The sequence below is a fragment of the Tenrec ecaudatus genome, chromosome 14 (genome assembly GCF_050624435.1).
Source record: "Tenrec ecaudatus isolate mTenEca1 chromosome 14, mTenEca1.hap1, whole genome shotgun sequence".
In the NCBI taxonomy this organism is placed as follows: Eukaryota; Metazoa; Chordata; class Mammalia; order Afrosoricida; family Tenrecidae; genus Tenrec; species Tenrec ecaudatus.
Genome location: NC_134543.1, coordinates 103,857,546 through 103,872,134, shown reverse-complemented (window position 1 = coordinate 103,872,134; position 14,589 = coordinate 103,857,546). Strand labels below are relative to the sequence as shown.

At 43.8% G+C, this 14,589-nt stretch overlaps 1 protein-coding gene across 2 annotated transcripts in view; it reads left to right on the top strand.

The window, feature by feature from the left end:
• Nucleotides 1–14,589, top strand: part of ZNF106 (zinc finger protein 106) — a 62,392-nt gene that overhangs the window by 38,292 nt on the left and 9,511 nt on the right. For both annotated transcript variants that reach the window (XM_075531102.1, XM_075531101.1), the window contains 9 exons: nucleotides 1,045–1,672; nucleotides 3,212–3,281; nucleotides 4,484–4,638; nucleotides 4,718–4,778; nucleotides 5,285–5,602; nucleotides 7,717–8,500; nucleotides 8,832–8,887; nucleotides 9,436–9,581; nucleotides 12,185–12,319. In XM_075531102.1, coding sequence (XP_075387217.1) covers nucleotides 1,045–1,672; nucleotides 3,212–3,281; nucleotides 4,484–4,638; nucleotides 4,718–4,778; nucleotides 5,285–5,602; nucleotides 7,717–8,500; nucleotides 8,832–8,887; nucleotides 9,436–9,581; nucleotides 12,185–12,319 — 2,353 coding nt within the window. The remainder of the gene's footprint in view (nucleotides 1–1,044; nucleotides 1,673–3,211; nucleotides 3,282–4,483; nucleotides 4,639–4,717; nucleotides 4,779–5,284; nucleotides 5,603–7,716; nucleotides 8,501–8,831; nucleotides 8,888–9,435; nucleotides 9,582–12,184; nucleotides 12,320–14,589) is intronic.

Here is a 14,589-nt window from a genome sequence, read left to right as displayed (position 1 = left end):
TCCTTTCTTGACCGTGGCCGTGAGAATTCTACTTGTTACATTTCATTAAATGATTACGCAATATACCCATTGTAGAAGTCTGGTGTAACTATTATAAATAAGAGTGTCTGCTGACCTGTGACAAAATGTTTCTTAGAAGAGAATTCTGGTTAAAAAGAGGCACAGCTATTTCTGAGAACTAAAACGGGGACACCGGGGTGGGGTGGGGGTGGGGTCTGAAATCCATCACTTTGCTTATTGGGAGTAGAAATTTACAGCATCTAGAAGTATATAAATGCATATCTGTTCTGGTTCGAAATCTCAAATTTAGAATGAGTGGTGTCACTTTCAAGTACAGCTGTCCTTGTTGCCTTTTATTTGGGATTAGTTACCCTTCTGGGCGGACTCTGATCAGAAATGCTTTGTGGGAAACACTTGTCGGTCTCTTGCTATTCACCCTGTGTCGCAGTCCGAGGCTTTTCTGAGTGGCGAAGCAGTGCTCAGCGGAGGCTTTGCTGCTTGAAAGCCACAGTTGTGCATTCTACGTATGTAGCCTTCCAGGCTGCGGGGACCGGCATTTCTATCAATGTGGAAATAATTGAGTCATTTCTTGTTGTGTTTCCCTTTCTCGTTTATGGTTACTACTTGAAAAGTCTTAGCAAAGTGCCTGCTGCTTATGAGCACTCAAAAAAAGTTTGTTGTTGTAAACATTGGGGGTTTTTTTGCAGCTTTTAAGATTATACATTTATTATTATTATTATTGGTTTAGAGCTCTGTAGTAAATAAAATCCACATTTATTTAGTACTCACTCAAAGGTGTTCTCATAGCTGTATACCGATGTCGTAATCAAGCCTTTGTCATATTCTGCAGTCAGTTACTTTACGCCTGCATCTCTTTATTAGACTGTGCACTGTAAAGGGCCATTTTACTCATTTTGGAATTCTGGTGTCTAATGACTGACACAGTAACTGCCACCACCCCATCCGTGGCTGAATTATTAACACATTCCCCACCCCCTGCCAAACTGTCTGAGTTATGCTTTTTCCCTCTCTCTGTTTCTTAAGGTTTGGCATAGAAATGGTGCCCCTGGTGCAGAATGAGCAGGAGGTCTTGGATCTGGATGGGGAGCCTGACCTGTCCAATCTCGAAGGGTTCCAGTGGGAAGGTATCTCCATCCCCTCGCCACCGGGGTTGACAAGGAAACGGAGCCTGTCGGAAAGCAGCGTGATCATGGACAGGGCCCCTGTGTACAGCTTCTTCAGCGAGGAAGACGCAGGCAGAGAAAACGAGCCCCCGCAGATGGTTTTAGCTGGTACCTCGCTGAGGGCTTCCCAGGGTCAGAAAGCGACCGAGGCCTTGAAACAGGACACAGCCCCTATGGCTGCTGCTTCCCTAGGAAGAGGTGAATTGACCGAAAACGGGACGACCCGAAGGCGTCATAGTGCACAGCTACCCGCTGACTATACAATACCCTTGATGCATTTGGCAAAAGGCCTAAGTGGCCGGGAGAGCACTACACCACCTTCAGAACATCAGAATGCCCAAGAGAGCAACAGGGAAGGCAACTCAGCAAATACCTCTGTAGTGCTTGCAAACTCCAGTTTGGCGGACGCAGCCACAGACAGCAGCTGCACGTCAGGCACCGAACAGAACGACGGCCAGAGTATCAGAAAGAAGCGCAGAGCCACGGGAGTGAGTATGATTCCCTGTGCTTTTTGCAGAACACATGAGGTCGCGATTTGTCTGTTATAAGAACGGCTTGATGGCTTCGTTGTTCTTGGGGAATCTGGCTTTGTAGTTCTCCCTGCCATTTTTGGCTGGCTTAGAATTGTTGAAGCTCGTTTTCTTACCCTATTGACTTCTTTCTCTGAGTAATTCTACTAAGTTAGCTGTTACCTAATCTCAACGTACAGTACAAGGACAGCATGAAGTCATCTCTAAAACTAGTCTCCAAGCCAGCGAGTTTGTTGTGTCACTTGACCCGGGCGTGGCCACCTCTTCTTCAGCCGTAACTGTCGTCATGCATTCTGCACTGCTGCTGAAGAAAGGCGGGCTCGGGTTGGTTCGTAGGGCGTCTGCGACTGTTGAGCTCAGGACAGCGAGGTGTATTTAACGCAGGATGGTTTTAGTGCTACTGAGTGCACGAACTGAATGTGGTCTTAGCGTATTTCAAGTGTTTGCCACTGTGTCATCTTTTGTCCTTCAAGTACCCAGCCTGGCGCCCCCTCCCCCCCCTTTTCAGTAATTTTATTGTGACCTGGCCCTTTTATAATCTGTTCCTTTACTGGTCACCACTTCTCTTTTGGCATCTCTTGTTATTGCTTAACCCTGTCTGGACAGAGCTGCATGTCTGGACGATGGCACTGTGAGAGAACAGAGAGTCAGTCTCCCTTAATTCGGAGGCCACATCGCAGTTTAGTAAAGAACTTGAGTTTTAGACCTTCGGTCAAATTCCAATCTGCCTCTTTGAGCTGGACACCAGAGAGTGGACACTGTTGGATAATTTAGGGGTTGTCCTATATGACAAACTTTTATCTTGCGACAGCTTAACGTAAGGTTTTCTTCCTGAAATCTTCAAGTAGAAACTACACCAGGATGAAATCAGGAGTATATATTACTGTTTTGTTCATACTTTTATCTATGTCCTGCTTCACTGAAGTACACTGGTTTACCTAAAGCCATTTTTGTATAAACTTTGCTACCTCTGGAGCCGTGATGGTGTAGTGGTTACGAGTTGGGCTGTAATCCACATGGTCAATAGTTCAAAACCACCAGCAGCTCCACAGGAGAAAGACTAGGTTTTGTACTCCCATAAACAATTCCGTTTCAGGAACCCACCAGGGGTTGCTATGAGTCAGTATTGGCTTGATGGTAGTGAGAGTTTGGTTTGGGTTTACAAGCTCTAGCATGCTAGGAAGGTACTTTGGATTCTGTTTTTATTTTTTTTCTCAGATACATTGATTGAACAAATGTTTGAGGTTGTATCCTGTGCATGACACATCTACCGTCTTGTCATAGAAAATAGCAACAGTAAAAGATAATGCCTGACCATCTTGGACTTGATTCTGACTCATAGGGACCCCTATAGGACAGAGTAGAACTGCTCCATAGGGATTCAAGGCAGACATTTTTTTACAGAAGTTTAACTGCTGCATTATTGGGCTCTTTGCTGGTTAATAATCTTTACATATTTAATATTATTCCGCTTAGTACCTTTGTTTATCTCCACAGGATGGATCATCTCCTGAACTCCCAAGTCTTGAGAGAAAAAATAAGCGAAGAAAAATTAAAGGGAAAAAAGGTATAGTGCCCTTCATCCTGGCAGAGATGGTCTTAGTGCAAGTCGCCTTTTTATAACTTGATGCAGAGCACAGATTTTACCAACCAAACACTGTTCACTTACTAGTTTGTTGGCATTATTGTTTTGCTTAAGGGCAGATAAAATTTTGATGTCTTATATCTGGTTATAGCTGTATTAGAAATATGTTGCCACATAGGCCTGTAAGCTCTATATCCCTTGGACAAATTGGATATGAAGCTAGGAAGTCTAATTGGACCATTTTATGGTATGAAGGAAGATACACTGTTTAGTAAAAATTTTATTCCATCTTGTCATTTATAACCAAGAGGTTTCGAGGCCTCTTGGTTGCTATTCTAATGTGAACGAAGGAGAGAAGGTCTTAAAATGGTTCCCTCACTGGGCGACTCCGATGACTCTTGCTTTCCCTGGGCTTGAACCCAGTTCCAATCTAAGGGCGAGTGCCAGAAGTGATTGGGTGCCCTGTAGGCTCTTGTGTGTGAAGCTAAAGTAGGAGTCAAGAATGAACTCTGGTTTGGGGCTGAGACAACTGGGCAAATGGTCGTTTCACTTCCTGGGCTGAAGAACTGCTATAGAGGAACAGCCTGAGGCTGGAGGAAGATGGATGGAAGCGCCCTTTCGAAGACCTTGAGTCTGTGGACCTTGGTGGAAGTTCCAAGGTGGTAGTTGAATATGTGAGTCTGGAGTGGAGGAGAGAGGAATGGAGGCATATTGGATATGATGAGAAATGTAAATATGTTAAGTGCATATACGTAGTAGGACATTTTATTAAAAATAAATTACATGCATTAGTTTAAAGCTGTATTTTTGTCGGTAAGCCTCTAATAAAGAGGGCCATTTTAAGTTAACCGACAGTTTGAAGTAACGGGTGGACCGAGAGGAAATTATAAGTAGTTGATGTCTGGGGCTCAATCTAGCCAAAAGCGTATAGTGGAGAGTGATATGTAAAGGAAAAATAGAGACTGAAACCTAAACATCTGATTTGCCTGAGACAGACTTCCCCGGGAAGGGTAACGGTGGGAGGTGGCAGGGAGGTAAGTGGTGGTCAATCTGAGAAGCCGCCCCGCCACTGCACTCTGGCCATGTCAGAGCTCACTCTGCGGTGTGTGAGGTTTGCTGAAGTCGCCGTTGACTACAAGGGAAGATCTCTAATAGTAAGCAAAGCTGTATGGTTTCTTTCACAGAACGTTCTCAGGTTGACCAGCTGTTGACTATTTCTCTGAGGGAGGAAGAACTAAGCAAATCTTTGCAGTGCATGGATAACAACCTTTTGCAGGCTCGGGCAGCCCTGCAGACAGCGTATGTTGAAGTCCAGCGGCTCCTGATGCTCAAACAGCAGGTCCGTAGATGGAATGTTTACTGATCATCTCCGAAGCTGGGTTTTAAAACACTTAACAAACAAAACGCTTTGTCTTTAGATAACTGTGGAGATGAGTGCCCTGAGGACACACAGAATACAGATTCTACAGGGGCTGCAAGGTATGCAGGACCGTTTGTAAGGCTGTATGTGGTTTCTTACTTTCTACAGTAGTCATGAAAAGGTCAAAGGTCACTTTTCCCCATGTCATTTTCGTCAGTTCATCAGATTCTAGAAGGTTCATTGCCACAGACCTGTGAGACGACGTGCTCTCTAAAATGCCGCTGGGAACAGATCATTGTTAGGGGACGTGTACATCTGGGTTGGAATCAAAAGGCATGCATTCAGATTGGCCCTCCTATGGCCCTATATGATTTGGGGGATAAATCCTATAAAATCGAGGTCAGGAGAGGATGTTAGTGCTTGTTCTACCTATAACCTGGGGTGGGGGTGGAGCGTGTTTAGATTATAAACAATCTTCTTTAAAGACTTGATAGGGACTGTATTAATGAATATCTGATACATTTATTAATTTTAGATGATCTCCTATTTCTTAGAAATCGACTCCAAAATGAGTGGCTCTGCAGGTAACGTTTTTGTATATGTGTCTGTCTCATTCCTGTTCTAGAAACGTACGAACCTTCTGAGCGTCCCGATCAGGTTCCCTGTAGCCTTTCCCGAGAACAAAGGAACAGTAGATCGCAAACATCTGCTGATGCCACGGTGCTGCCGACACCCTTTTTCTCCGTGTTCCTGGACCCTCCGCCATCGTCCCATGTGTCTCCTTCATCCACCTCTGCTTTCCAAGCCCCTGGCAGTATCCCTGCTCCGGACTCATCAGTTCAGATTAAGCAAGAGCCCATGTCTCCCGAACGTGAAGAGAGTGTGAAGGCTGTGCCACCGGGCCCTGCTGGTAGTGTGCCCAAGGAATTGCCTCAAGCTAATAGTATGTAAGCTTTTTTCTCTGATAGTGTTTCTAGGACAATTTTGTATTCACGATGTAAAGTCGTTTCGTGTGAAATAAATAAATTAATAAAACTCAGTTTATTACATTTTTTATTGAAATTTTCTTTATGCAGGAGGATTATTTTTAAACATTTCAGTAATTTCCTCTAGTACAGGGAAACTGAACTTGACTTCCCATTAGCACCCAAAGGTTCTGTTTAGTGGGATTGGTTTAGAATTTATTTGACTTTTTTTTTTAGATATGTGGAGTTAAAATTGGTCTGGCCAATTTCTGAGATTAAAGCCTCTGAACTTCACACTCTCAAATCCAAGCTTGAGGGGCAGGTCACCATTATGGAAAGTCATGTAATAGGAAGTTGGATGGTTTTGAGAAATAGTTAGGATTTGTATTTTATAAAATGACGAGTTAGCATTTGAAAATAACTTCTAAAAAAAAAAGAAAATAACTTCTAATCTATTTAAAATCCTGTTGGAAGTTTGCATAATCACAGTGGTGGTATACTGAAAACTAAGTGAAAACAGACAAGAAACAAACTGGCATCGTGTGATTTCTTGACAAACAAACAGTGGGAAACATGACCCTGGATTTGCTTGCTCTCAGTACCCTATTGAAAGGCAGTGGTTGCTCAGTGGTAGAACGCTTGTCTTCCATGTTGGAGGCCCAGGTTTGACTCCCAGCCCTGCACTTCATGCACAGCTACATCCTTCAGTCATGGAATGATGCTGGACAGGCTTCAGTGGAGCTTCCAGGCTGAGACAGACTAGGAAAAAGGCTTGGCAGTCTACTTCCAAAACACAGCCCGTGAAAATCCTACAAGAGGATGGTGCAGAACCGGTAACAGTTCATTCCGTGGTACACAGGCTGCCCAGAGTCGAGGACCGAGTCAGTAACAGCTTTCAACATGGTCTATAGATATCTGCATCAAATGTGTATTCTCTTTCATATTGGACTTACAGCTAGTTTTATATGACCAAGGTTTTTTTTTGTTGTTTTTTTAATGTCACCACGATACATTATCGTGACGTTTGGAAGTCATTTTCACAAAAAATGTTTTATTTCTCTTTCTGATTGCAAAAGCAATTCGTGTTTATTATACAAGCTTGGAAACCTGTAAATTCGTTACTTTGTTATTCTTGGATCTTCAATTGTGTGTGTGTTTATGTAGAGACATCATATATAACACTCCGTTGTATGTCTTTGAGTACATTTGTGATTATTTCAACAGTTTCAGTTCTTAGACATGAAACAACTGAATCAAAGGGACAGATATTTTTAAGTAAGCTGACTTCTACTGGTGTACAGCTAAATTGGATGATGTATAGAAGTCTGTGTTGTTCCTATGTGTCATTAAAATGCTTCATCTAAAACAGTTTTTATCTTTGTAGTTGAAAAATACTTGAGTAGTTTGCATAATCTGGATATAATACTACATTACATGTCTTTTAGTAAATCTGTGATTATTTCAACAGTTTAAATTCCTAGGCATGAAACAGCTAAGTCAAAGGAAGCTCACTTTTACACTACTGGTGTATAACTAAATCAGTGATGGATAAGAGCCATGATGGAACTGTGGTTTAGTTGTTGGCCTGCTAACTATCAGGCTGCCGGTTCGAACCCACCAGCCACTTTACAGGAGGCCGATGAGGCTGTCTACTCCTGTACAAGTTTACAGTCTCAGACACACTCCATGGGGGCCCAGTCCGAGGCAGAATCGACGTGATGGCAGTGGGGTAATTTGGGTGACGCAAACAAGGCGTAAAGGTGAAAGTGATTCACACGAGCAGAGAAGCGTCTACTAAGAATAAAGCACAGTGGTGACTATGTTGACATTTAACTTAAGACAGCAAAAGAATAAGCCTGTTTGTGATTGTGCAGAGCAAAGTATTCATAGACATATATGTAGGTTCTGGGACGGAGCGGGGGGTGAGGGAGGACGGGGACTACGCTTTCAAGGCCTTACCAGTCATGGTTTTGTTAACACAGGGCAACTTCACTGTTTGGTCGAAATATAATCCATGATCAATAGCTTACAGGGTGTGACTGTACACAATGGACACAAAGAAAGATGCAATAATTTTTCTTTCTCAACTCAGGAGAGATCAGTGCCAGTTGTCCAGGTTACCCAGCCATCACTGCAACATTGCCCTTGCCAGAGCTAACAGAGGCTGGCCACGAGACTAGCCACGAAGCGGAGCTTTCTGTGGAACAAGGACACACAAGAAACAGAGAAAATCTTCTTTCCTCCCCGTCAGCAGCTCTTCCTCACCTGAATAGAGAAGGGGAGGAGCCAGCCAAAGGCAGCAGCGGTTCGGAAGCCTGTACCAGTTCTTTTCCAAGGTCGACCTTTGCTTCAGAAACCCCTCTGGAAAAGGAGCCCCACTCTCCCGCTGACCAGCCTGAGCAACTGGCAGAGTGCACTCTCGCATCAGCTGAAAGCAGGGGAAACAAGAAAAAGAAGAAACTCCGGAAGAAGAAAACCCTACGGGCGGCCCACATTCCTGAGAATAGCGACACTGAGCAGGATGTATTTACTGCCAAGCCCGTACGGAAAGCAAAGACTGGGAAGTTGGCCAAAGCGGGGAAAGTGACAACTTCCACCTGGGAAGAGGAGGGCAGAGCTGCCCAGGAACAAGAGAGTGTCAGAGATGAGCCAGACAGTGACTCGTCGCTGGAGGTCCTGGAAATCCCGAACCCGCAGCTCGAAGTAGTAGCCATTGATTCTTCAGAATCTGGAGAAGAGAAACCAGACAGCCCATCGAAAAAGGATATCTGGAACGCCACAGAGCAAAACCCACTGGAAACCTCGCGTTCTGGTTGCGATGAAGTTAGCTCTACCAGTGAGATTGGCACTCGCTATAAAGATGGCGTCCCTGTCAGGTAAGACTGTTGGTCCAAACTGCTACTATTACCACTGCTGCTCTCATGCTCTTTAAAATAGCCCTTTATGAAGGACATTTATTTTTTAAAACGTTCTGAGGTGGGGAGATGGAAGCAATGGAGATCAGATCTTTTCCTCTTTTGACTGGTAGAAATATTTACTCCTTTTAGTCCCCATGATGTAGCAATTGCAGGCAGAAGAACTGATCTCTGCTACGATTGCTACTTTGCCCTTGTATTGAAAAATTGTGTTGAGTCAGGACACTTAGTTTCCCCGCCTTCCCTCCCCTGCTCACACAGATGCTGAGATTTCTGTTTGTTTATTTTCCAGTGTGGCAGAAACCCAGACTGTGATCTCCTCCCTGAAAGGATCAAAAAACTCCTCAGGTATCTGATGGTTCTGTTTTATTTCCATTAACCATAGTTTATTTCCATGAACCATGTACTAGAGCCAGGGTTTCAATCACACAGGAGGAGGGAGGAGCGTTTCACCAGCAGGAGGGTTGCTTTGACACAGAGCTTTGCACCTGCGCGTCTCTGCTTCTGAACCCCTCTCGCTCCCAGGGTCTACCGTCTGTTCAGCTAGGTCGCATAATGTATATTGTCTCCGGTAGTATTTTCTTCAGGAAGGGGGTGCTTAGAGAAATATCTAGTGTCAGGGTAGAGACTGGGGGTGAAGACAGATTGGGTATCACTTAAAAACTCAGCAGTTTAGTTATTTTTTCCCTAAGTGAAAAACTATCCCTTTCTGTCATATGGAACTGCCTGATGAAGATGGCTAATGGAAAGCATTCCGGTTTTTAGGGAAGCAGGGTTTTAGAGGGATACTTTGGTTTAACCCTGGCACTACTGTATTATATAATGGTTTTGGTTTTCTGATTTATTTTTTTTCCAAACTCTCGCAGCCATCTCTGAAACATAATCCTCTTTTCTAGAAATGTCCTCAGAGCCAGGAGATGATGATGAGCCCACAGAAGGGAGCTTTGAGGGGCACCAGGCTGCAGTGAATGCGATACAGATATTTGGGAGCCTATTGTATACCTGTTCAGCAGATAAAACGGTCCGGGTGTATCATCTGGTGGTAAGTTGACTCGTGGGATCATGGTTAGTTTGAATATTTGGGGTTGCACGTTGCAGAGAATCCAACATGCACTCTCTTAAGCAGTTTTTAGGGGCGGGGGAGCTGAGCGCCGAGACCCAGAGCTAAAGCTGAGAGATTGAAAATATGCAGACCACCAGGCACTACTCATTCCGCCAGCTCTGGTCCACTGTTGTGCCAGGGGTCTCGTCAGGCCTGTGTCTGCCTCGTTCCTGACTCGACCGGAGATCCCATCTAAACAGCTTCCTACAGCAGCTCCCCGCTCCAGGTGACCAGGCGGGAGGTCCAGACCAGCGTAGTCCCCAGGTTATTGACACAATGCCAAGTGTATTGGTGCTGGGGTGGCCACAGTCGGCGTGGCCGGTTCAGGGGCTGGCATTGGGACCGTGTTTGGCAGTTTGATCATCGGTTATGCCAGGCACCCATCTCTCAAGCAGCAACTCTTCTCTTATGCCCTCCTGGCTTTGCCTTGTGTGAGGCTATGGGGCTCTTCTGTTGGATGGTTGCCTTCCTCGTCCTCTTCGCCATGTGAGGGTCCATGGGGTGCACCGACCTGTCCCTGCTACTTCAACTCCAGGCCATCCCGTGCTGGCGGGTGTTAGGCTTTACCATTAAATACGACGTTTCTCTAAAAAAAAAAAACAAAGCACTTTTTAAAAGCCCGTAGTTGCTGCGGAGTGGGTTCTGACTCCTGGCGAACCTGTGTGTGCCAGAACTGCGTGCTTAGAGTGGCCGGTGGCTGAGCTTTAGAGGACAGATTACCAGGCTCTTATTCGGTCATCTCTAGGTTGACTCAAGCCTCCAATCTTTGCTTGAGCAGCCGAGCACATTAGCTGGTTGTACTACCCAGGGCCCTGTCTCGTAAACAATAACAAAGATGTTTTAAGGAGCCCCGGTGATACAGCACTTGGCTGCTAACTGAAAGGTCAGTGGTTTGAACCCACCAGCCACCCCATGGGAGAAGACCTGGGGATCTGCTCCCACAAAGATTTCCGCCAAGGAGTGGGAACGGCCTCAGCGGCACACACTGGCAGCATTGGTTGTCAAGGGTAGAGGTCGGCTGTAGATGCAGTTGGACGAAGCAGCTCAGCATGGCCACTTAGACTTGGTTTCTTTCTGTTTCTCCACCTTCCCTTCTTCTCTGATACTGTCTTTCCCTAAAGTTGTTCCCCTCGTGCTCACGAGATCATTGCCAGGAGCCCACCATTGAAAGAGTCTTAAGCTTTATTCCCTGAGTCAGGGATGGCTTACGTCGAAGGGCTTGGGCTAGACAGGTCCCTCCTCTGGGGTCAGCCTCACAGCTGCTACATGATCGAGGAGGAGCAGAATGAATATTGGAGAGGGATTAGAGGAGGAAAGATTCCATGAGTGCCACAATGGTTAAGCACTGGACTCTTAACCAAGAAGCTGACAGTTCGAAACCACCCAGAGGCGTCTTAGCGGTAAGACTAGTGCAAATGCTTCCTTGAAAGTTCTTCTCTGCACACATAAGATTGCCGTGAGTCAGACGCAGCGTGATGTGATAGCAACTAACTACAGTGCTCACTGCTGACTCCCAGTGAGACTGTAACTGCTTACGGGAGTAGAAAGCCTACTCTTTCTCCCATGGAGCTGCTGGTGGTTTTGGACTGCCGACCATGCGGCTCACAGCCCAGTTTTTAACCACTACACCACCAGGGCTCCAATTACAGTATTAGAGCAGGCATTCGTGGCAGCGAGAAAACGGCGAAATCCGAGTCCCTGCCCCAGAGTTCGTGAAAGCTGATGCTCATTATGTCATAGCATGAAATTTTTGAGTGTTGAATTTGGTTAATATCAAACCAGTTCCGCTTTTTTTTTTTTTTCAGTTCTGCTTATTGATAAGTATAGCCAAGACATTTTAGGAATACTATGTAGTCTGAAAAACCATCATGAAAGTGTTTGAAAGAAGTAACATCAGTGAAGTCAGGTGATGGGCTTCAAACAAAAACTCTCTTGGCATTAGGTCTTTAAGCTTACTAATATGAGGGACAACAGAAATGAAGGAAGGACAGAAGCAATGAACGCTTGAAATATGAGGAAGACTCAGATTTGGGAGCTCAACTCTAAATTTTAAGAAATGTATGCATACATTCATTCTTACAGATCTCAACATGTATGTAGACGTCATAGTTAGGTTCCTCTGGAACCCAGCTGGACCTCTAGAGCAGGGAGGACACCTGACGTGTCTTTGAAGGTTTGGGAGCATTCTCACACATTACTGATCAAATGTAGACACTTACCTAATTGTGGGACTTATTAGTCCTTGGTCCATGTATCAGCGAGCCTTGCCACACACATTAAAAAAACTCCACCTACCACATAATGAATTGCCTTGAATGGTTTCCGGTTTGGCTCTGCCAGTAGCAGTGGCAACCTCAGGACATACGAATGTTTGATGGGCAGTCAGAAAGCGAGTGTTCCTGGGCACCGTTTGTGGCCAGCTACGGGTTTGACATTGTAAACACAAGAGGGAAGGGTATTTCTAGCATCTTTTTGTTGAGGGAATGCATTACCTACTCCCTGTGCGCCTTACAAGTAATAACCTGATCTGTGTTGGACTTCAGAGTCGGAAATGCATAGGTGTCTTTGAAGGCCACACCTCCAAAGTGAACTGCCTCCTGGTTACTCAGACCTCCGGGAAGAATGCTGCCCTGTACACCGGTTCCAGTGATCACACTATTCACTGCTACAATATTAAGGTGAGTGGGTGCAGAGAAACCAGGAGTGGCTTTAGATGCCATCGATGAAGCAATGCAGCAGGGTCCTGGGAACTTTATTTGTTTTCATCTCTCTGTTCTAGTTCCTGTCATGATTGCCTGGAATTTACTGAGTAAGGGAATTTGGGGGGGATGGTAGAAATGTTCTGAAAGTTGATTGTCATAGTGATTGCGTGTATGCGCACTTTACCCCAGCTCAGTGCAATGTATATTTCATGTGGATGATGTAAATTCATTTTTTAAATTTACAAATTTTGGCAAGATAAAATATTAAGTAAAAGGGGGAGGCTAGTAATGTACTGTAAGGTTGGGTAGGCACAGGATTAATCACATAAGGTGTAAGGAGCTTACAAAGAACCTTGGTGTAGCAGGTTAAACATTGGGCTGTTAAAACTGCAAGTTTAGTTTGGTGGTGAGACAGCTTCTAAGGAGTTTTATACCATTGGAAATCCAATAGGGTTACTATGAGTCAGGGCAGTGGGTGAGGGGTTTATACCTTTGAGAAGAGAAAAATGCAAAAATGTTCATGTATAAATTGTCAAATGACTTTCTTAAAAAGAGAGAATAGCAAATAACCATGAGAAAATAATGCAGATGGGTTACTGATCACAGTGTTCAACGTTTAACAGAAACGTGTAGCGGGAGACAGCGGACAGTATAAGATATGAAAATAATAATTTATAATTTATCAAGGGGTCACGAGGGTGGGGGAAGGAGGGGAAAAAGAGCTGATACCAAGGGCTCAGGTAGAAAGAAGATGTTTTAAAAAAGATGATGGAAACATATGTGCAGATGTGCTTGATATTATGGTATAGATTGTTCTAAGAGCTGTAAGAGCTCCTAATAAAAGAAAATAATGTAATTTTTGCCAATAAATGCAAATTAAAACAAATACGGTATCATTCTTGACCTACAAGAATTAGCCAAAAAAACTTTAAAAATTTTTTCAGTGTTTTAAATGATTCTAACAGGGTAATATTTGGCATAGTGGGGGACTGTGCATTAGTGACATCTGGTATAATTTTATGTAGTGAAGTATGCATATATTAAGCAGACAGCGTGATAACTTTTCTATAGGTATATGTTTGTGTGACCAAGATCAACATGTAAACTGTTCTCATTTCCCTGGCGGCTCCCTGCTACACCTCACAGACACTATAGCTTACTACAGAGATGAACGCCACTCTGCTGCCGTCATTCGGCAGTACGTTTGTAAGGGCGTGAACTTCACACAGTGCATTCTTTTACACTCTCCTGCCTGAAATCCACCTGTGCTGCATGTACTGGCATTTCGTTCTTTTTTCTTGCTTTGTAGCATTCAGCTTCTTCATTAAATTACCAAAAGGCCTCATATGGAATTACCAGCGACAATATGAATTTTAATTTTCGGCATATTCACTGTCTTTTTCAATGTAATTTATTCTGCATTTATATTAGTAGTTTTATGGGGAAAATTAAAAGATGAACTCTGAGATAATGAAAGAAGTTAGGAAGAAAAGATTGGAGGAGTTGACAGCTCACAATTTGTCCCATCCTCCCCATTTATCACCATTTTGATTTTAACATCATCTTCCAAACCCTTTTTAAAAAGTTAATATTTTTTAAAGCTTGTTATTTAGTTTTGAATATTTACAATGTTACTTGTCCTGTACTAGGTTCTAGGTGATACAACTTGGTAATTTTCTTGAAAGTCAAAGTCAGATCAAATAATAACCTGGATATACTAAGAGGGCTTTAAAATATATACATAATTCCAGAACTCACTGAATTAGAATTTTAGGGACTATGGGTAAAATTTGCAGTTGTATATATTTTTAAAAGCTTCCCAGTTGGTTATGGCCTAGATAATTTAAAAAGCGATCATACCAGTTCAAAGGAAGCATTTAGGAGTCATTGAAATAGAGAATCAATTGCCAGCACATATTTGATTAATGCCATTATCTAAAGTCTAAACATGCAAACATAACCCCCATTTTAGATGGCACCTGCTGCTTTATCTTTGGCCGCTAATTTAAGAGACTGAGTTCCAACGTAAACAACTTTCTGCAGAATTTCTACATTGAAAATTGTAGCCTGGGTACCATTATTGGGATTTTTATTTGTTTTCATAGTTACCTGCAGATTGGGAGCTTGGGACCTCGTACTTCAAAGTGGGGGGAAATATGAGAGTCCTCTACAAAATAAAAGATGCCATCTCTTGTCCAGAGAGAATTGCTTTAGCACTCTTGTTGCATCGGCCTCTGATGAGCAGG